The following is a 23,430-nucleotide window of genomic DNA, read 5'->3' on the forward strand; positions in this document are numbered from 1 at the left end:
CCTTTTAAGTTTCTGACACCAACTTTAATGTTAGTAGCATGCAAGAAAACTTGCACAGTAACAGACATTATCAGTTCTTTTACTTTACTGCCCTTGTAGTCAATTTTGTAGCTGACTTTGCTGTTAACAATGCATAGAAATTTTAGGATAGCTCTGTGGCCTCCACTTAGGTTACAGAGCTGCATTAAAACATGAGTGGAGACCGTACGGTGGATGATCTGTACCCAATTACCCAGTGCGAGTAGCCTGGCAGTCACAGTAGAAGCACAGTAAGCCGCAGAGGACTGATGAGTAGATATTATTGAGACAGGCATTACCAACAGCAGAGTAAGACCCAAGTTCACCATTGAGACTCGAGAGTTATTAAAACAGCACACAGAAAATGCATTTATTTATATTAATAGCTGAAAGACATGCATGTAGCACTCCTAGCACTCAGCCCCCGCTTCCCCTACCGCTCACAGACCCACAGCACTACTACTCCAGCACCGTGGCAGGTCATCCCCCTCTTTCCTCTCCTCTCTCAGCACCCACTACACCACCCCTCCACCACCAGAGCCCCCAAATCCCAACTCGACCCCGGGCCCAGCGCTGAGGCAGTGCCGGGCAGGGCGCCCTGTAATGGCCACCGCCCCTCGCCCCGCCCCGGCCCGGCCCCGGCAGCGCCTGGCGTGCCGCGGCCGCTGCCGGCCCCCGGCTCTCTCCGCGGCCATGCGGCTCTGGGGCTGTGCTGCCTGCGTGCTGCTGCTGCTGCTCTTCGCCCCCGGTTCCCGTGAGTAGCACCCGCGGGGGGACGGGAGCAAGGGGCTGGAGGCTGCGGGGATGGGTTGAGGGGAGCCGGGGAGCACCGCGCCCCGATCTGCCTCAGGCCGACCCGGGGGGTCGCGGTGCCCCGGGTGTGTTGCACCGCGCTGGGAGGGTGCCCCCTTTTCCTGCCCTTTTCTGAGTCACGGTGACATTGTGGCGAGTGGTTCTGGGTGGCTTCGAGGGAGTTTGGGCTTTGCTGTTGGGACAGGTGGTGGGGTTTGGGGTGTTTCTGTCCCGCGCTGCAGCAGCGCGTCCCTGTTCAGTGACTGGCTCTCCTAAACGGCTAGCTTCTTGTTTTGTGGTGGTAAAAGGCGGGATTCAGGCGGCAATTGTCAGAATGCGCTCGAATAAAAGGAGAGAGACAACGGTCCCAGCTGCCAGCATCGCCTTTTCCAAAAACTGAAGTGCCTCGTGCAGTACTTTGCAGTTTTCAGAAGTATGTAAGCCAAAAGATGGGTACCAAAATTAACTTGAACAAAACAACATTATTGCCCTAAAAAAAAAAAAAAAAAGCTTTTCTTTTTTACGCTTTTTTTTTTTTAACAGAAACTTACTTGTAATCTGTTTACAGCTTTGCTGAGATTATGGCCTCCATTTCACAAAGATAGACTGCCATTTCATTTGATAGGAGATTGGCCTGATCTGCCTTTTGTCGGGCTGCTTCCTGGTTCTATATGCTGGTTTAACCCGCGTGCTGTCTGTGCTGTCTCCTGGGGCAGGGTTGGTCTCATCTAACTTTAGGCAGGCTAACTTTAGTCCTTTTATACTTGAGTTTGTTGTGTAGGTTCCACTTATGACCTGGTGAGAGAAACTGTGCCCTTTTAAGTTCGGTTCAATGTATCTATTGAGGTGTCTACTGTAGGATGAGCCAGGGAGCCCCTTAGAAGTTATTATTTATCAGTATGAATGGATACACTTGATTAAATAACAGCTAGATTTGGGTCAGGCTCTGATGTGCATAGTCTAGGTCTGGTTCCTTAATACAACGGGTTGAAGTACAGATTTCACGTTCAGACAGAAGTGAAGAATACATCAGTCACTTAAGCTTGCATTTTCAGTTAGTCACAGAACAGCACTTATACAGTATACTTTGCTATGTCATTTAATATTTTTTTTAATTGTTTCTGGATCTTTTTATTCTTCCCACACGTTCAGCAACTTCCAGAAACTCCTGCTGAGGTCTATGTTGGTTTCAGCAAGGATTGGTGTGATGTGAGAAAGTGGCAGTAGATTTATCCTCATTCCAGTCAAGATTGTTGGGCAAACTGGTTATTTCAACATAATGCCGTTCTTTTACTCTGCTAGAAAGTTTATTTCTGTGTGTCAAGTCAGTGGAAGAAACATTTACCAAAATAGTATGGTCTAGAAAAGTCCCTCCCACTATTATATAAAATCCATCTGGTTTCATGACATCTTAGTAAGGAGAATTGATGTTCCTGTGCAGGAAGCCCACCCCCTTCCTACTCATTCAGAAAAGGTCTTCAGCATCTCCTCTGAGCTTACTTGTGTACAAAACTGCTCATGACACCAAAAAAGAGCAGCAGCACTAATCTCCAGACCTGAAAATGGGCATGGCATTTTTATTTCAGTGCATCTCCATACTTCTCTTAGATCCTTGGGTGGCAGTAAAATGTGTAATTGTTTTTCAGTCTCAAATAGACTGAGGTTGAGAATCAGTTACTTTCATCCCTGTTGTTTCCTTAAGCATCTGTGTAATGGTATGCATGCTTTCCTGTGCAAGATTGCGAGATAACTTCACAATGTTAAGGCATGAGGACCTGTCCAAAGAGTTGCAGAGATAATCCTGCCTGATCTTTGTCACAGGCTGAAGCAATAACCTTGCTAGCTCAAGACCACTTACACACAAAAAGACCTTGTTGAGTTAAAGGGAAAATAAATACGGAGTTTCTGCATAGCAGCAGGGTTTTAGATTTATAGTTGTCAAAATTGTCTGGTTAATGTTGCAATAGATTTGAGACCAGGGGGTTGTCTTTGTTTTAATCTCCAGAATTTGAGTTTGATCTGTTTCCACTGGGAAGAAGGAGAATCCTAATGGTGGAGACTGTCAGGGGGCTGGCTACATTTGTGTTGCTGCTTTAACTGTTCCAGCACCTTGACTTTTACTCATTTGGATTGTTTAGAGGCTACTGTGCAAGCCAGGGATCTGTCTGATAGACCGTGTGCTGTCAGTGCCTCTGTATTATGTTGTTGTTTTTAAACTAACAGAAGCTGAACAGTTCAGAGACAAAACTCACCTACTTACCTGCTTGGTGTCCAATGTGAAAAGAAAAGGTTCTCAGGCACAATTAAGTAGATGACTCTTGAAATGTCCTCAAAATGACTGTGAAGTTGTGCTTAGAAAAAACCTGAATCGTATTCTGACATCTTTCTGCAGCACTAGGTTTGGTTAGACTGGTTACAAAGCCTGCGAATCCTTAGAAATGTGTTTATCTTAGCTGTGAGTGTCAGAGTGGGCAGATTGTCCTTCGTCTGTACTGGGAGTGGAATGAGCAATGCCACCCATTTATGTGCATGTCTTCTGTCAGGCTTTGTCTACAGAGAACAGTGATTTGGTGCATGCCTAAGCTGGAGACTGCAGATTTCTAACATTAAGGGTTAATGGGAGTTACCCACTGTGTTGATTTTTTTTTTTTTTCAGGATATGGCAAAATTAAGTCAATTTAAAATTTTGTCCTGCGTATTTTCACATTTACCTTGTTATCTGCCTCTGTGTTCGGTTCCCATGTCTGAGCACCACTCCTGGAAGCTGCGTTCGTGCTGTAAAGCTGGAGGAACTCGAGTGATTTTGACCTTTTGGAAGTTTGTTTATCCAAATTGTCTCAAGCTCGTGACATCTTATGCATTAGACCAACAAAACCACAGAGAGGCCCTGAAAGTGCTTGTTGTAGCTAACTGTGCCGTGTGTTTCACAGGAAGCACGCTCGCCTTCAGCTGCGCCCCAGCCAGCCACAAGCAGTTAAGTTTGTAGCTGCATCTGTGCCCGACCTTGAAGAGAGGAAAGCACAGAGCTGTCTGACAAAAATGCTGCCTATCCCCTTTCCCTGACCTTTTCTCGTATTTGGAGCGTTTGGTGCATTGTTTAAATTGGGTATTTCCTTGGTTCAGTTCTGTTTCGTCATGAAAAATGAGGATCTTCTCTTTTTTCTCCTCTGGATCACGGTAGAAGCAAGCATCAGCGGATTTTCTCTACCCAAGATTTCTAGCCCCAACACTGCAGCTAATCCTGTGACCCATAGAGCTTTATCTCTGCGTGTGTGCAGTCTTCCATGCTGCAGCTGTCTGCCAGCTCTCTTCCCCCTTCCTTCCTGTCCTCAAGCACATGCGTGTACATGTGAGTCTCTCAAGCCATCTAACCCTGGCACTTCTGCTCCTGGTGACCCCAGAAACCCTCGCTGCTCTGCTTTGGACCAGTTGCACCGTGCAGTCCGTTGTCATGAGTGAGAGCTGCTGACTGTCAGTAGAGCCATCGCTGCGCAGAAGGGCGTGCTGCTTTTCCCTTGGCTGTAACACGGGATGTCCTTCCAGTCTCCCTGGGTGAAGTCTCCTGCCCTCCCCAGGGTGATACACGCACCCCTGATTCCAAAACCACGGTTTGAGGATACAGAACAGTTCAGAAATGGTGGTGTTTTCAGCTTTTCCTCACCTGTCCCGTTCACTGCCACGTGTTCCAGTGTGGCCTGTGCTTCTGCAGTACCCCCATATAAAGATGTCTTGGTATGCAAGGGTGCTGGCTCTGGTGGGGGTCACGTTCTGCAGGATTGGGACTTTCCTGGCGAAGCTTAGCTTACCTGTCTTCCATAAAACCAGGGGGCTGCGTGGTGTTTTCCCCTAAGCTTCGTAATTAAATATTCTAACGCATCTTGCAACGCTGCCCTCAGTCTTGCTGCCACAGTGATGAGATACAATGAGTGGTTTATTACTTGTACTCACAAACTTTACCATTCTGAGTTCTTTCTTGACTAAGGTTTTGTAGCTACTACTAAATGCCTTATTTCTGGGATATTTAGTTCAAGTTATTTCCTTGCTTGTGATGTGAGATTGCCTTAAGTGATCAAAACTAGACACTGCTGTGCAAAGGCAGGATCCGCAGCTGGTCCTCTTGCGAGTGTGGGAATGCCAGACGCTGCGTTCTGCGTGGTTTATGTTGAAATCTTGCCACTTGTGTGTAGGACCAGGCCTGAGGACAGACTAAACAGGCCTCAGTCTTAAGGGTATGATGATATTTCGCTGGCAAATGTGATCCATCTCCATCCTACTCCTAACCTTACAAACACTCAGCGGATGCATTAACAAGCTATTAGTCCCAAACTCAGCAGCGCAGCTTCGTAGTGGAGTTATCTCACCATGCTGTCCATGCAGGGGCAGAGCAAGCACTCGTCTGCTGACAAAAGCCTTATAGGCCTTAGAGGAAAAGATTTATCTGAGAAGTTCTCTTCCTTCTGCTGTAGGTGATGCGGATCGTATGTTGTTACTGAAGGAAGGTGCCTGACTTTCTACCTCTTACTTCTTTCAGTCTCCTTGCTTCTCAGGGAAGAAGAGAACTTGGGATGATGATGATGGGGAAGATAAAACTGAGGATGGGAAGGAGTTCCAGCTCATTTGATGGTTGGGTAGTGCGGTTGCCATTTTTAATGTGCTAAGAGCAGGCTGTCATGGTACCGTTCGTTTATATCGTCATTACCTAACTCCTGTCCACAGTAGTTTAGTCGTGCAGATGCCCAAAGCAAACGACAGTTGCTGTACTATATACTAACTTCTTTTTTTCTCTTCATGGTAATAAAACACCTAAACTAAACCATCTTTTTTTTTTTTTTTTAAGTTGGAAATACCGATGGAAAGACAAACACAACTGTCAGTAATACAACCCTTAATGAGAACTCACACTCTAAGGAGCAAGGTAATACTCCTGGCACTTCTGTTTCTACTTTTCAGTAGCATTGAGAAAAGTAATATGTATCACTGCATGTGTTAAACTGCCTTGTAACAGTTGACCCTTTATTGATTCATGAACAGCTGTAGGGCAGGAGGGGGGTACTCTGATTGTCACATCCATTCCGGGATGACTAAAGATATTTAAGAGAAACTGATGAACAGTAGAAGAAGACAAGTCAATTCTCATGGTCTTAGGTACCCCAGAGCAACAGGATGTTACTCCTTACCAGAGAGAGATGATATCAAGTGGGAAAATTGTATGTGCAGAACTAGAAATATCTGCCAACATCAATTTACAGTTAAAAAGAGGAGAACCAGGTCAAGAATTCTTCTAGGCTGTTGACTTCAGTTCTGCTGAGAAAAAGGCAAGGCATTTGCTCATTTAATTTTTTTTTTTTAACATCAAAGTGGATTCTGGGTCCACCGTGCTTGAGCTCATTGCTAAAGCATGCATTTATTTCATAGTGTGATCTCATTTTTACTGCATTAAAGTGCATGGCTTTAAGCAATGCATGATGTTTAAGCCACCCATGCAAAAGGGATTTTTCCTTGGGTCATTTTAACTCTGTATTCCTTTGCTTGTCTCATTTGCTGTTGGCTAACAAATGAGATGAATAGCCAATACTCTGCTCGTTGACTCACTTTGTCATTGTATTAATTGCATCACTGACTCACGCCCAAATTCGAAGTAATCTACACAGCTTCTTTTCACCTGTATGAGCATGCAGTCCACATCCAGATGTGTTCCCAAGGTTGCAGAAGCAAGCACTCAGAACCTGGGGAAAACCCAAAGCTGCGTTCTGGCTTCAATATTGGGCCAGTGTGGGAAAGGTTTAGCCCCAGGCATATCCATGGCTTATACTGATAGAAAAATCGACATATACAAGAAAGAATGTGTTTGTAATTGTACAGTCATAGACTGGTTCTCAAAGGCAATTAAATCTGCAACCTAATATCCCAGATACTTCAGTATAAAAGTTGTGGGTTTAGTACTTAATGTTGGGGCTAGTTGGCTATGATTATACCAAGGAAAAGGCAATGAAATCATTCTGTACTTTTTTCTTTTTTTTTTTTCCCTCCTCTGTTTTGGTGGATGATACAATGGTATAAATTGGTGCTCATAAACCTGAACTCACTCATAACGTGTGCAATTGCAAAGAGGGTTGACAAAACTGTTCTAAAGTAGCCTTCTTCAGTGTTAAGAACAGGCGATCCTTCCAAAAGAGTTATGCCTGCTGCTTGATTCTGATGGCAGTCGCTCTTCTTGTCTCTATTATGTACTTTATTTTCCAGCCATGATGAGAAGCAGTAGAGCTGCTGCTAGTTACGTAACACTTGCAATGTGGAGGATGCTGTAAGAGACCAGTTACTTCAGAGAAAACAGTAATCACAGAACAGACATAGGCAACAGTGCAGAACTGGATGTATGGACAGTGACTTTGTCAGGAGTGGGAGTGTAAGAACAGCCCAGGAAGTCATTGCTAGGCGGGAGAGACCATTAACCTTTGGCTAATTTTGAAGAGGGACACAGGAATGAGGACTGAAGAGAGAGTGTTAGGGTGCCTGAGAAACTGAAGTAGCATGAGTGGGAAGGGGAAAAAAGAGAACTGGAAAAGCAGAAGTGAAAGAAAGGAGGGAAGGAGAAAAACATTAAAACTGAAGCAGTTTATGTTTTAAAAGTCTGTTGAAATAGGTGCATTCACAGGAGCCTTTTTGTGCAGAGAAAGCATAAGCTCACAGAAGGCTGCTTCACTGAGTGTCAGTCCATCCCTGTGTGACACAGACACAGATTTCTAGGTTGGAAGAGACCTCAAGATCATCGAGTCCAACCTCCGACCTAGCACTAAGTACTCCACTAAACCATATCGCTAAGCTCTACATCTAAACGTCTTTTAAAGACCTCCAGGGATGGTGACTCCACCACCTCCCTGGGCAGCCCGTTCCAATGCTTAATAACCCTTTCGGTAAAGAAGTTCTTCCTAACATCCAACCTAAAACTCCCCTGTCGCAACTTTCGCCCATTCCCCCTCGTCCTGTCACCAGGCACGTGGGAGAACAGACCAACCCCCACCTCTCTACAGCCTCCTTTAAGGTAACTGTAGAGAGCGATAAGGTCGCCCCTGAGCCTCCTCTTCTCCAGGCTGAACAAGCCCAGCTCCCTCAGCCGCTCCTCGTAAGACTTGTTCTCCAGACCCCTCACCAGCTTGGTCACCCTTCTCTGGACTCGCTCGAGCACGTCCATGTCCTTCCTGCAGCGAGGGGCTCAAAACTGAACACAGTACTCAAGGTGCGGCCTCACCAGAGCCGAGTACAGGGGCACAATCACTTCCCTAGACCTGCTGGCCACACTGCTTCTTATACAGGCCAGGATGCTGTTGGCCTTCTTGGCCACCTGAGCACACTGCGGTATGTATAACACAACTACAGTATGTTCCAATATGAGCCCAGTTTGTAACAGAGATGAAACAAAATGAAATAAAAGATTGGAGGACAGGAAAAGGAACTGAAACAGATGAATAAAAGCTAGAGAAAACACAACGCCTGAGTAGGTCAAGAGAGTCAGTGACAACATGGCAGATAAAACAGCTGGATTAGACCATAATGTGAAAATGGAAGAGAGCAAAGAGAATGAGATGCAAAGAATTCAGATCGCAGAGTATTTGAGCACTGCTGTACTTACAGTGTAAATATGTTCTTGCTGCACTGAAGTCTGAAAGCATTCTTTAGAGGGGAAAAAACAATCTGGTTTTAGGTGGAATACTCTCTTCTCTATTCCCACTTGGAGCCTGCAAACGTAAAGGAGAGCATTGTGCTGTGAGTACTTTAATTATAGCAAGTTAAAAATGAAAACAAATAACATTTCTTTTCTTGTTTTCTTTTGTCCTTGAAGAGAATAGCAGCAATTCATACAGGCTCCCTCCTATACCACCCGCACAACCTACATCTACATCAAATACAACAGGTATGTGTTTGTTCATCTGTTCTTTGCTATGCATCTGGAAGATAGCTCCAAAACTACCCCCAAACCATACCAAATTCCAAAGGAACATCCGTCAAAAGTGGGTATTTGAGAGAGGCATTATAATTTTAGAAGACTGGGAGCCAGCATGTAAAACAAGTCTAAGATGAAACTATACTATTTTTAAAGTTTAGATTGCATGCTTCATGGGTGGAAGCAATGACATTTGCAGTGCCACAGAATAACAGGAATCAAAAAGTAAAGTTTCAGAGAAGAGTTGAAAGGAATGCTCTTTTTTTAATGCTTATTCTTTGTCTCCAAGCAAACTTCCTCCATTTTCATGTAGTAAAACTGAATGTGTTGTTATGTAAACAGTGCATATCTGCTTATGATATTTCACAGTAAATAGAGTTAGGGCATAATGAAGGCACTGGGACTTGAGTTTCAAGACTCCATTTCCTTTTAGGTAAGACTCATGGCACCTTATACAATAGCAACTAGTCTTTGTAGAGCTCATAGCACGAAACACTGGAGTTCAAGCAAGACATGAGCAGCAGATCTGGGACAGTCTGTCACAGTATTTTTGTACTGTTCTAGCACTACCATCTTACCTTCACACCTTGGCAAAAGAACTGTAGGTAAAAATGATTTCTCAACACTGTTGCAGTTCTGGTGCTCCAACACAAATAAAGTGTTTACAAAACACATCTTTGTGGAAATGAGAAACAACTTTATTAGATCAATTACTAGAGTCTGAAAGCAGATTTTTAACCTGAGACACAAGCAGTTCATCCACTTGGATCTGCAGTATTCCAACCTTTGGCTATGTTAATGTGAGATTATTAAAAATGGAAATTAAGAAAATGTTTTTCTGGAAGAGCTTGAGCAGGCATATTTCACCACATCGGTAAAGACTGGGTAAGAATTAATGTCATGCAGTCATTCAGTCTGTGATGCACAGATAAAAGGTTGTGTCTGAGAGAAGAAAAGAAGAGCTAGTTTCGTGCATACATCAAGTCCCCTTTGTGCTAACAGCCATGTGAAAGAAGGGCAGAAATGTTGTGCCTACCCTAAAATACCTTGTGTATTTGTGGAGTTTTATGCTGATCATAAGGTCCCAGCTAAGTCACTGCATTTCCAGTACAACTCTCACTTTGTGCATCTGCAGTCTCCAGATAACCTCTGAGCTACCATGATTTGTTTGCAATTCATTTAAGAATAAAATACTCATCAGGGAAAAAATAATCTTTGCAAAGAGCTTTGTGTAGCAAGGAAGTTTCTCATTCCATTGCCTGCAATATACCAGTTTAAGCATGCCTAGCTTGGAAAGTGGAGAGGAGAGATTTTTGTAATCCCTTTGTTGCCTTAGGGCCTTCCCCATGTGCAAAGCCAATGTTAAACACAGGTGTTTAATCCGCCCTGCACGCCAGCCCTGACTGTGGGCTTTTTGCAGAGCTCTGAGATTTATTACGTAGAGATAATAATAGTAAAAAGAGTCCTGAGCCCTGCACTATCAGGCACCGTACCAACCTAACAGACAGCCATGTCTTGCTTCACCTGGTTTACGATTCACATCCTTCAACGTTTTTGTCTTTTTGTTTGTTTGTTAGAAACTTCAGAGGTTTTTGCTTAGTCTTTGCTTTGTGTTTTTTTTGTTTGGTTGTTTTTTTTCCATGGCAGCAGCGAAAACCTCATTCTTCAGAAAAAACATCTGTGAAAAAGGAAATATTTATTTTATGATGATCAGTAATAATTATTCTGTATGTTAGCACAATGCTTATGCAGTTTGAGCAGTTAGTTGTGCTCTTTCCTGTTGAGTTAGAACACACATGGTGTATTGCGTGGTGCTAAGAATTATACACTGTACGTGTAGTTTGGTGGATGCATATAAGATAGTTGCTTATTCTTTAAACACAAGTAGCTTACAAAGTAAAATACCTGTCTCTTAAAATAAAGCTTCATAAACCTGAACTATATTACTGGCATGCATCCTTTTCAAATAATAAAAATTAATTCATGCAGCCTGGGTTTATTTAGCATGTTCAATTAAGCCCAGCTGGTCTTCTGGGGGGAAAAGTAATTAGGGAAATAAAAGATAAAAGGACAGATGTTCCTAGCAAATGTTCTTTCATCTTACCTCTGTTGGTAAAACAGTACGGCTAAGATTTCTCAATGACAAAGAAGAACAGATTGGTGTCCAATTCATATCAGCTTCTCAGATTCCCCACATGCCTCTGAAGGCCTCCCACTGATGTTCTGAAGTGACTGGCACTAAATACATCATGAAAGATAAGTCTGTAGAAGATTAACCAGGCTTTACTTTTAATATAGAAGTTCCATCACCAAGTGCTGTAATCCTGATAAAGTAAGAAAAAAGGATCATTAATAGGAAAGAGAGGGAGAGAAGGTAATATACAAACTTGCTAAACTTCCTCGTGATAGCTGTTTGGATGTTTTTTGCACTGACTCTTGTTTTCTTTAGGGTAATTTAATGCCCATGGAGTAAGTACCATCTTTGTGTAGCAGCATTTAATAATGATATGCCTGGAACCATTATCACAGAATCATAGGATAGCTTGTGGTAGAAGGGACCTTAAGATCGTCCAGTTCCAACCCCCTGCCATGAGCAGGGATGCCACCCACTGGAGCAGATTGCCCAGGGCCTCATACAGCCATGTTAGCCATTATGTTACTCAGAAACACGAGCCAATTTGACATTCAGAAATCATGGTTCAAAAAACCAAAATCGTTATTGATTGACACTTGCATTCAGATTATTCTTTCTTCACTGTAGGTGTCTCTTTATATTAAGAATGTAGTGGCCAGGTGTGATTTCATGTCATATGACTGTAGATGGTTTCCACATAGACTTCCATATCTTACTTATTTCTTACAATGAGGAACCATTTGATATTTATAGATCGTTGTACATTTGGGGAGCTTGCCTGCCAGTATTAAAATGTGCCCTGAATTTTATCTGATGTATTTTACACATGCTTCATAGAGGAACTGAATTTCCTAATTATAACAAGGTAAGCACATAAGTGTGGTACTTCATATGTTCCATCTCAATATTTATTTCAAAACTGTTTCCCAGGGTTATGGCAAAATACAACAATAATATCAAAGAGCAAGAAGATAAATAACATTTACTGTGGGGACTGTATTGGGCTGTTTCAGTAATTTTAATGTTAAATGTCTCAGAAAAGCATCATGTAGGCCTGTTCCTTTCTGAATGCTTACATTGTCTTAGTGTTTCATTGTTAAGAAACATTTCAGGTGCTGTACAAATAAGCAGAAACTGAATATCAGGTTTACAGTGGAATTGAGATGACACTACCTTTTATTCAATTGTTCTAATATTAGACAATTTCAAGAAAACACAGGTGTCATTGGACATTTGAATTCCCATAGTGAAAATGAATCCAGATTGTATGAGGTTGTAGAAATAATACAGCAGTAGACAGTGCAAAGGGAGCTTTTTCCCCTTAAAATTCCTTCATACATAAAAGCTATTTGCCTCATATTGTCTGCTTAGAGAAATTTTAGTTACACAAGAGGCTCGTGTTTCTTGTGACTTCCTTCTTAGAAAAATAATTACTTATTCTTAAGATTTTTCTAGCTGGCTGCCTTTTGTCAAGGTTCTAAGGATTTTGCTATAAATATCAACCTCCTCTATTGTTACTCTTGCATTTTGCCTCCTGGTACTTTTATTCTGAACAGTTCATTACTGCTTTAAGTGAAATGGGAAGGGGAAATATTGGGTAAAAGCAGAATAAAAGTTAAAGACGTTAAGTGTCAACCAAACTTGTGAAACAGCATTCCAGTCCTCTGTTTTAACCATGGCAATATAGGCAGCTATTAAGTAAGTGATACAAGCTACCAGAGTTAATTTAGTTGAACTTTTACCATGTGTGGAAAACCTTTTGAACCTTGAGTTTAATATACGTGCAGAAATTTCTCTGCTAAGTTTAAAATACATGCAGCCTCAGTAAAGTCAGTCTTTCAGTCAGAAGTAAATTAAAGATTAAATCATTGATAAAATTTGGTGTTTTCATGCAAAATCTGCTCTTATAGAAAAGCTTAGTTACCTGGAAAGTTGGAAAATTATTTCTTGATTCAGAATTTTATGACATTTTGAAATTTTCTAAGTTAGGAGTGATTCTGTGGAATTGAATAGTGTTGCCCAAAAGATTTGATACTTTTAAAAGTTATTAGATAATATTCAGGTCTTATTTACAGCTTTTCCTTAAAACCATTCCTGACCTTGAGCCCTACAAATTGGGAGTTAAGTCTTTCTAAAGGAAGTGCACAAGTGAAGGGTCTGTATGCAAGCCTGGATATATGTGGAATGATTGTTTCATTGTTACCCTGTCATTTTAGGTGGGTGTGACAAATCATGTGTTATTCAATGCGTGTACATTTGATTATTTTAATATATTTTTCTGAGTGATTTCAAAAATACAAATTTCCCAGGTACACCCGCCAATACCAGCCAGCCCACCAACACCACGATGTCCACCACTGTGACTACTCAGCGCACCAGTACCAGCCGGACAACAACTTCAACTACAACTTCATCAGCCACATCTTCACATCTCAATATTACAATGACCACTTCCAAGATCCCTCTCGCTTCTGTAACAGGTGAGCTCACACCTCAAGAAGGTCTTTACGGCGTGTATATGCATTGACACATGTACAATTCTGGAACTGTTATTTTTGCAGTAGTGTTGCAAAGAAATAATATATTTGCATGCTGAAAAGCAAGAGTGACTTTTTAGTTAGTTGGTCACAGCAACATTCCTCTGAACACTCCACATACTCAATAAAACTTCACTTACCCTGAGTGACCTGACGTATTTAAAAAAAAAAAATTAGTCTGAACCAGCATCCACCAGTGAGGAGATTAGTGTGTTAGGAGACAGCCTGTTTTTTATGAGACTTTGCACTAGGCTTCTGAGTGCAACTTCTGTAGTTCTTGTGTTCTTTCTTCTACAGTTTACACGAACTCATCTCTACTACTTCCTTTCTCAAGCCAACCTGTGGTTCAGAATACGTCTGCTGGCTTGGTAGAGGGTCTGAGATCTGTTAGCCCCATTTGTAGTAATGTAATGAATTTTATCCCTAACAGAGGATAGGGTATGACTATGAATGAGTCACACTTCATGTGAAAGTTGTAAAATTCAGTTTGACAGTACCCTTGAATTCAGAAACAGTACCTGTAGAGTTCACTGTTGCCTTACAAGTGAAGCATTATTGGGTAGGTGGAGCTGTCACCAGATCTTTGTTGGCCACATAATTTTACTTTTAGCAAATACAAACCAGTACAACCTGAGTCTTTTGCTGGCAAATAAAACCAGTTCTCACATGGAAACTACTAGGGCTTATTGAAGGTCATGATATCTATGTCAATATTTGATATTTGGGGGAAGCTCATGTTGGGCTGCGGAGCTGATCTCAGTCTGGCTGCTTATTCCTGCAGTGAGGATGCATACCCATGAGACACAGTAAAACAATCCATTCATCACCACCAAAATACTTTACTCCCACCAGTTAACTATGCTGAATGAGTTGGTGTTTGCTGGCCCCTCTGTAGGCTGACCCAGTATGTTCATCTGACTAAAACCAACTTCCTTTCCTGCTGGGTAATTTCAGGACAAATTTAGCAAGCTAAATTACAGAGTCTGAAAAATGCTGGGACTGGTGTGTAAGAAGGGCAGGAGCTGCATGCATGGAAGGAGGTGAGAGCAGGGGACGAGAGGGTTGGAGAGAAGTGGCAATCAGTCTTTCAGAGAGAGGAAGCAGTTGGATCAGCTGCTCCCATGTCACCAGAATTTGTCACTTTAAAAATTAGCTCTAGGTTTCAGTGTGTTTGGTTGGTACCTTGCCAGTTGGCCTACGTTAAATTTGTCCAACTGGGTCTTTAGATGACATGTCAGTCATCTGGGGAATGCAGGAGACAAAGGAGTCCCTTGAAACAAAATTTGTAAAAAGTGAATTTTGTTTTCTTCTTTCAGCCACATCAAAATCTGAGACTGTCGTAGACAAAAAAACATCCAGATTTGACGTGGGCAGTTTTGTAGGTGGCATTGTGCTGACACTTGGTGTCCTAGTTATTCTCTACATTGGGTGCAAAACATACCACTCCAGAAGAGGCATTCAGTACAGAACCATGTAAGTTTCAGAGAAGGTGTTTCTGGTCAATTTATGACTCTTCTGTGTGTTTTTTTCCCTGTCATCTATTATATTATTATTTTTATTTTTAAGGACATATGCATATAAGTAAGAAATGCACGCATACTTTCATCCTAACTATTTGCTAGCACTGTAAATACTTCTGCCAGCTTCTGCTCCCTGTGTTGTTTACAACAATATTTGTGAGTTGTTTGCTGTATTTGCTAGACTTCTGGTTCTTCCTGATGCTTTTTCCTGGACTAATTTGTCTGTTTGATTTGCCTTCACTACCTCACCACCACCCCACCCCATTGTTTCTGTTACTAAATGGTATTTTATTGAAACTGTCACCATCTCTCTTTCATATCACCTTTTACGTACCTCAAAGTTTAGTTTACCAGTTTTCAAGCCAGACATTTAATATTCCACTTTCGTAAGCCACCACTGTTGAAACAATTAATTTGTTTATCACAGAAAACGTACAACTGCAGTAGTGCCATTATTCGTGTTTTTAAAGCACAATATTTGATTGTTGTCAATACATGAAATCAAACTTCTGCCCCACTTCACAATATAGGCAGGGCAGCTGGTTGATTTCTAACATGTATTTTTGTGTTATCATGTTCAGATCTCCAGAAACCTGTCCATAAAATTGTATGCACTGAATGTGCTTTTAAGTACTCTTCGCAAGTCTGTGAAATGAGGTAGAATTCATTCTAACAGGATATAAGCATCTGCATCTATCAAATCAGTTCTATTACCCTAAAGTGGGCACTTAAAATCTGCTAGATGAGTCAACCTACCCATGCTTGTTTGTATTCATCCACTATGAGGACAGATAAGAGCCTCAGACAGCGAAGCATATGTCAAACGGTATGGGCCGGATCCCACCTAAGGTCACTTGTTCATTTCATGTGCGCCAGTGACTTTCAGCCTTCTGTGAGCTGCAGTCCATTGGTACTTCGCCTGTGGAGCGTTAGGTCCTACAGAGCAGATACAAACCTGCTGAAAGCAAGCTTGCTTTTCTTTTAGATTCTGTAGAAGTTGTCTGACAGCATATAGCCTACAAGTGGAAAACAACAATTTTAAACGTTTTCTCTAGGTGTTTCCCCAGGTGGTCTAAATTAAGTGTATGTCAACCAATTTCATCCAGGAAACTAACTTGTGAAAGGAGATTGGGGGTGTTTTTGTCTTGGGCACGGTTCATCCTCGTTGAGCTACTCCTTTCCTCTCCTGTACAGCGTTCACTTCTGAGAGCAAAACACATTTGTGTTCTGACTTCATGCTTTATCTCACTACTTTTGCAATGAATGCTGCAATTTTGATTGAACCTTATTGGCTTATCAGCTTCAAGTGATTAATAAAAATTAAATGCTGTTTAGCTTACTGTAGAGCTGCAGAAGTATCTCATTTGCCGTTAACACCCAGTTCTACTCAGTTTTCTTCCAGGCTTGCCTCCTTGTCACATATTTAGTTTAAGAACTGGGAGGTTTTGTAACTAGGTTGCTTTCCTTTTTCCTATTCAATATAATGCATATCAGTTGTAGGAGCTTGTTTTAACTGAGGTGATGTCATTAGACTAAGTGAGAAGCTAGTGTTTGGGACTTCGTTTTCTCTCCATCTTTAACTACTGTTGGCTGGCCATGGGATTCAACAAGTCCCCGCTGTGCATGTTTACCCACAACAGTGTTTGAACAGATAGTGTAGAATTCAGGTGAACAGCGTCTTTAAAACAAAGGAACTTATAGCTGAGCTTGTAAGCTGCCTTTGATCAGCTGTCACTGCTGGATATAGGTAAGACAGAATAAAAATGTCCAATAAACTACTGATCTGGAAGTATTAACATTTTGACTTCCATATTTCATTCAAGTAAATAAGGCTAGTGAAGCTTGAGGAGTGTTGACACAATTAAGTTCTTTTAGCTTCTGACTTGGCTCAGAGAGGCCTGTGATTCCAGATTAATGTGTACTTTGGCCTTCTCAGCAAGATGGCCTTTGTTCACAAAATATCCTTCTTAGCAGCAACTGGGTGACTGTTTCTTACGTTGACTGATGCTTGTACTGCAGAACGTTAATTACTGTGTTTCTATTACAGTGATGAACATGATGCCATCATTTAAAGAGACTTCAGGGAAGACAATAATGGAAACCCATCCTATCACACTTGTCTTAACTTACTTCTGGAAAGAGTTTATTTCATAAAGATGATCACCATCTCTAGAACTGTGGGTTTGATCCTGCAAAATGTTGAGAATCCCCTAAGTGACCTGATTTTCTTACATTGGCTTTGATAACAACAAGAGGAGCTCAGCACTTTTTAGAGGAAGTATCTTCTTTTTCCAGTATTTGTAACCAAATTTAAAGAATTAAACGTATTGAGTTGTTTGCAGGTACACAAGGCTCTGAAATGGCTAATCACTAGCCCAGTAGATCACATCATTACCTTGTTAAGTTCAACTATTTCTCACATAGCCCAATAAATCCATTGTGTTCCATAATGGATATAGTAGAATAAATAGGACAGACTGCCTTTGAGACCAAGAATAGGCAAGTAAAATATTTTTTCTTAGTGTTTTGCATTAAATTGTATTTATTTTGAAGTTTGATGTGAACTTTAGTTTGGAAATCTGGGGTTTTGAACAACTCGGTTAATTTTTATTAGGATAGTAAAGGGACATGGTTTGCTTTGCTAGCTGTATAGAAAGTGATAAGGAGTACTTTAAACTTCAGTCATTAGCTCACAGTGACCTGTAGAGACTTCCCTTAACAGGCTACACAATGAAACTAGCTGCAGGAACAACAGGCAGACTGGAGATACCTATTCACAACCCCTTTTTTATGAATGGGTCCTTATTATTAATAATAATTTTTAAAAAGACTATGCAATCCGTAGCTTCTTTTTTATAGTATGTCCTAGTGTTCTGAAGATAAACTCAGAATTGTCCCCATCTTAAATACGAAAATTCTTGCTAAAATTGTTTTTTAAGTTCAATGTAGCAGTCACTTCACTTGTAGGTTTTTTTTATTATTATGAGAAAGCTGCATACAATGTTTTAGCATTTGACAAGCACTGAAAGTTACACAGAAATGGAAAATCTGTAGGATGTCATTTTAGAAGAATATAATCTGCATTTTTAGAACTATTTGCTGAACTTGGTACTGCTGTACCCATGTACAGCAGCCTGGTCAAAATGCCACGGAAGGCAACAGGGCATCTTCCAGAAAGCTATGGATTAAGTTCCAGGTTACTCTGGGAGTCGTGCGCAAGACAGCTGATGCTGTTTCCATATTACTTTTGCATTTACACTGTGGTAAAACTGCTGCCTTCAGTAGATGGGCTCCTGATTTACACTGGTGTAAGGAAAAGTAGAATGAGGATCAAGAAAGGCTTCTCATGCACCTCTTCTACAGCACCAAGAAATTGTTGGGTCCTGTTCAGGCTCCATTTGTAGACCTCTCCCTGGAGATCAGGGTTCGTGCGGTGGGACTTGGCTGTCCTGGTCACTGCTGGGACACGTCCGTCACGCAGTGCCAGAAGGGAGGTGGTGATAGCTGAGGAAGGTCGTGAAGGGAACTGCACGCAAGTCTGTCACTGGTCAGGGGTGCAACAACATTGGGGAAGTAGAACTACAGCTCTGGCATAGACTGATTTTTTTTTTTTTATTTTTTCCAAAGAGCAGTTGATTCTTACACTTGCTAACCATGCTAAAATGGGTGGATGGATTTTCTTTTCTTTTATCATATGGAGTACTAAAGCTTTTGTCTGAGGCACAATCAAGTCCAGCAAGCCATGGTTTATGAGTAGTACCAGCCACACTTGAAACGTAGGTTGTATGGCTGTTTTGTTTGTTTTTTATTGTGATGCAGCAGAGGAGTGACTTGAAGTAACTTCTGTGATTATTTTCTTTTTTTAATTAATTGCCTTGTTTGGTGTTTTTATTTTTTTTAACTTGAACAGTTTGGAAAGGATTGTTACATAGCACTGCAATTCTTTACTTTGTGGAAATTAAGAGAATTAAATTCAACTCCATTATTGGGATTGCCTCACCTCTGTTGTACAGATGAATAAATAAAGTGAAATCTTTGGAGTTACTATATCAATCTCAGTTGGATTTTTATTTTATTAAAAGTTTTCTATAGTTTTTTATAATTATCATTTCCACAATCATAACAGTTGAGTAAGATATATTCACCGTATATACTTTTAAATGACAGAATACTGGAACTATGACCCTTTTGCCCAGCCCAATCACATGTAGTCCATTTTGTAACTTTATTACTACAATAAAGCAAAAATTATTTGCTTAAGGTTTCAGAGGCATCAGTGCAAATACAAAACTTCACTTCCTTCCACGTCTTTGGATACTAGACAAAGTGAGGTACAATTGATAAGTCTTACCTTTAACTTTGCATTTGCTTTCCAACAATAAATGATGTATGTGACTTGAAAAGGGGATGAATAGGTCAGTTTTTCAACACTCCATAGCTCCACCAAGTACTTATTTAGGCCTCAGTCACAGAGGTTGTTCAACAGGGGTGGAACAAGCAGTGGATTTGAATTTAGCTAGACTCTAGAGGGGTCAACTGTATGTAATAACTAAAATAATAACTTAGCATCCAGTAATCCTGATTATGTTAATTGAACATTATCAGTTCTTATTTCTGCAAGGATTTCAAAGGATTTGGTACAGCAGTCTGGAAATCTTAGGCAAATATGACCACGGTCTAGCACTAGCACCATCCCAGGCAACTGGGCCATAATCCCTATGATAAGATACATTTCACAACTTCCTCATAGAAATCTTTCCCCTTCCCTGCTGATTAGTTCATCTAAATTCCATCATAAGTCTATCATCTGCGCATACTCATTTTATGTAACAGACCTTTTAGCATGAATGCTGCTTCTCCCCTTCTCTAGGTATATTTATACCACAGTTGGCATCTTTCAGTTCCTTAACTAAACTAGAGTTTATCTGGTAAAGATGATTCACCTGTTCACTGTCCATTCACTCAACAGGACTCTGTAGTTGTTATTTTGCTTGATTGTGTTTTTTTAACAGTACTGGTGCCTGAGCAATGTGGTTCATAGTTCTCTCTTTTTATTAGGTATCCCTCTGGTGACACATCACAGAACTGCATTTACAGTGTCGTAGTTTAGTACCATCACCAGACATTGATTACAGTTCTTTCACACTACCTAGACACTCATTTTTAATTCTTAAAATTCACATTTTTGTAATTCCATATTAAAACTTACTACACTTACTACTGCAATCTTGGGAAGTCATCCACTAGCTGCAGAACAGGGCCAAAACCTTTGGTTATAGATCATGAATGTTACTTTTGCCTTTACCAAGTAATAAAAAATGAGTCAAGCTCAGCCATATGACCAAATCTCAGGACTTCAGCATTCTGCCTTCCTCTCACAGGTCATTTCCTTCTGTGCAGTGCTCCCTTAGCCTTTACTCTGGTACCAACTCATAACCTTTCCAGCTTAATTTTTTGGTGGGGCCCCTGTATCAAAGGTTTCGAGGCAGTCCAGAAATACAGGAATGCTGTATTTATTTATTTAATAATAACGAAAAAATGTCTATTAAGATTATCTGAGTAACATGATCTTGCATCCCTTTGTAAACCTTCTTCCATACATTTTCCTTCATGTTCAGAGACTGTTAAAGCTCTTACAGTCTCATGCCACTCTCAATTTTTGCCCTGAAGACCTAGCATTCTTAACATGCTTTATTGAAAAAGATACAAGCAACAAGATGACAATTTCTTATAAATCAAATATTGCCAAAAGCAAAATAAGGAGAATACAGGTAAGTGTCTACAGAAGCGGATAACAATGAAAACAGACCTGGGAAGAATATAAACGTTCTCTGTATGACACTCAGCCATTTAGAGCAAACCAGCAAACCCTGACGTGCGTGACAGAGATGGCAGTCTCAAAGACAGGAAACCTAAATGAATTTAGGTCTGCATTCGGCTGTTCTCAAAGAGAGCACAGAGCGGGCCTGCCAATTCCTTGTGTTGATCGTAGTGTCTAAGCGTGGGCCTGAATTAGAATTTAGTGTTTGTGTCACTGTAAGGCACTTTGAATAATGACAAACCTTATCCTTCAATGCCAGGTCATCGCTACACTTCAAAGTGTCATATCCAGTAACTCCAAAAATTGAAAGAATAAGAGGAACTAAGTTCTGGAGGTTCTTAAGCATCTATTTAGAAGACCCATGAGTAATATAATCTCACTCTGATACTTAAAGAATTTGTCTGTTATTTGTTCTGACCTTATCAATGGAAAGTTTCAAGCAGCTTGGAAACCATGGCATTGAACCTGGCCAGCAATCAGTTGAAGGATGCTTCTGAAGTTTTAGAAGAAAAACTGAGGAAGACAGGGTTCATAAAAATAGAAAACCAACAAGCGTCTGTGCAAATGGGGTACTTTCTTACTACTATTGTTGCATACTTGACAATCTTTTCTAAAGACTCTATTTTTCACCGACAATTGAAGCTATCGTCCACTGGCCAAACCACAACCCTAACTAATACCCTATTCTCCATAACTACCCAGTATTTCTCATTTCTCTTTCTGTGGAAAGAGGAGAGCATCGGTAAGTCAAACTGTGCAGATCTGAAAGGAAGAGATCTTTGTTCTGAAGAGGTCCATACACTACCTGAAAGCACACGAGCAAAGAAAGCTTTGGCAAGTTCTAGGATACTAGGACCACATGCTGTCTTCAATTTGAAGAGAGCTCTGCTTCCTGGTCAATGCTCAAAAACAAGTAAAAGACAGATACACAGCCAGTCCAAAAACAAAAACAGCAGGAAACTCCTAAATAATTATGATAACATTTCTTAGCACTAGCTTTACAAAAGAGCCAGCTGCTACTTGTGCCTTGCAGTATCTCAAGCCAGTATCGTAAACTGCAGCTGCTCTGGGCTAGAGCCTTTGCAGATAAGTGGCTTCACTCAAGTAAAGCCACTGCTCATTTATAGCAGCTGGGAATATTGCCTTCTAGCTTTATCTTAGCGCAGACCTGGCCACCGAACACCAGTGACACTGAAGGTCTCACCTTCCACCTGTAAGCCATATGAATGCCTGCTGCTAGCTCGAGCCACGCGGTGGATGCGGAGCGCTGACATCTGGCAGCAGGGAGCCAGGCAGGTGGAAGGGCTGCTGGCTGCTGCCTCCTGGAAGACTCCTGTGAGCTGCTGGTCACCGAACGTTTACTGTATCAGCACTGCCAAAAAGACACAGCTCTTGAGCTTTCCCAGTGGAAGCTTTGGAAAATGCTTTCAAAGGAGATTGACACGGAAAGAAGTGTGAGCATGGTCAGCTAGTTCACAACTAGCTAGTTATGAGTGTAACTGCTAGTTACAAGTGTAACTGCTCAATTGTAGAGCATTACCCATCAGGGCAACCACAACCATCACAGCAGGGAGTAATGGAAAGCTGCAACCTACATTAGCCTCCCTGCCAAAACTAGGTCAACGGATTTTACCCAGCAGTTTCTAGGTCAAGTTCTTCCACTTCTCAGAAAGTGGTTCAGGTGCCTGGTGGAGGAGGAAACCCCACAGCCTCTGGGCAGCCTGTGCCAGGGCTCCATCACTCAAACAGCACAGGAGTACAGCCTGGTGGTCAGAGGGAGCCTCCCGTGTGCCAGTTTGTGCCCACTGCCTCTTGTCCTGGCACCACGCATCACGTTTTAGTCTTCCCCAGCTCCCTGTTCAAGCACAGGGCTTATGTGGTAACACTTCATGTGAGCCTGACCCCTCCAGTTCTCCTACCAACTCTCATCTTAATTGGTAGAAAGTTTACATGGTTCTACTATTATTGCTTTCTGAGCAATAAATGAACATAAATTTCAAATCATGCACATTACGCTTTATCAAGCTTTTTATAATCCTTTGCAACTTCTTAAGTTGCTGCATAATACAAAAAGCACCTTTAGAAACTTCAAAAGCAGAAAAGCAAAAGGATGTTAATCAAAGCTGCTTAAAACTACATGCAATGCTTGAAATATTTTCACTTTTAAACTGCAAAATTAAAAGAAGGTTATGTACATATAATACAGTTGGATAAATGTACAGTTAAAGAATCCTATGTACTGCAAGGTATGTATGTCAAAGCATTACAGTAAGCAGGGTGCCAGCTACTGTACAGCATTAAACACAACACTGCAGAAATTATGGAAGAATGGATGAAGCCACAAGTCAGTGTCCCTGATTTCACACTAAAAATAGAGAACCAATCGATTCTTCCCCTCTCCTCAACCCCCCTAGACAGCAAAGCAAGGGTACTTCAAAAATTGTATCTCCAGTATTGCCCTGAAAGGGACTCTACAAACTGCTTGGAGGCAGGGCAAAGACCAGCAGATGAAAACCAAACTGCATTTATATCTTCCTTTGCAGAATTGCCCCACTAAATTTAGTGATTTACAGTACTACTGGTGTAATAACACACAATCTGCTAAAATCAGTCTCATTTGCATAATTAACTCAAACAAAATGACATGGTATTTTTGTTTGTTTGTT

General features: G+C 41.2%; 1 protein-coding gene across 1 annotated transcript; it reads left to right on the forward strand.

The window, feature by feature from the left end:
- The first annotated feature begins 597 nt into the window (after positions 1-597).
- TMEM123 (transmembrane protein 123) lies at positions 598-18,990 on the forward strand. The gene is made up of 6 exons (XM_035542415.1): positions 598-772; positions 5,648-5,725; positions 8,651-8,722; positions 13,196-13,366; positions 14,740-14,896; positions 16,991-18,990. Exons 1-6 carry the CDS (start codon positions 622-624, stop codon positions 17,013-17,015), a joined length of 654 nt encoding a protein of 217 aa, XP_035398308.1. The 5' UTR covers positions 598-621; the 3' UTR covers positions 17,016-18,990.
- The last annotated feature ends 4,440 nt before the right edge of the window (positions 18,991-23,430 follow it).

This window comes from Cygnus atratus, chromosome 1, assembly GCF_013377495.2.
Source record: "Cygnus atratus isolate AKBS03 ecotype Queensland, Australia chromosome 1, CAtr_DNAZoo_HiC_assembly, whole genome shotgun sequence".
In the NCBI taxonomy this organism is placed as follows: domain Eukaryota; kingdom Metazoa; phylum Chordata; class Aves; order Anseriformes; family Anatidae; genus Cygnus; species Cygnus atratus.

Coding starts and splice junctions, on each gene's coding strand:
- TMEM123 (XM_035542415.1), top strand. CDS start 622: ATGGCCACCGCCCCTCGCCCCGCCCCGGCCCGGCCCCGGCAGCGCCTG. Junction 8,723..13,195: donor ATCTACATCAAATACAACAG/GTATGTGTTTGT, acceptor CAAATTTCCCAG/GTACACCCGCCAATACCAGC. Junction 13,367..14,739: donor CCCTCTCGCTTCTGTAACAG/GTGAGCTCACAC, acceptor TTCTTCTTTCAG/CCACATCAAAATCTGAGACT.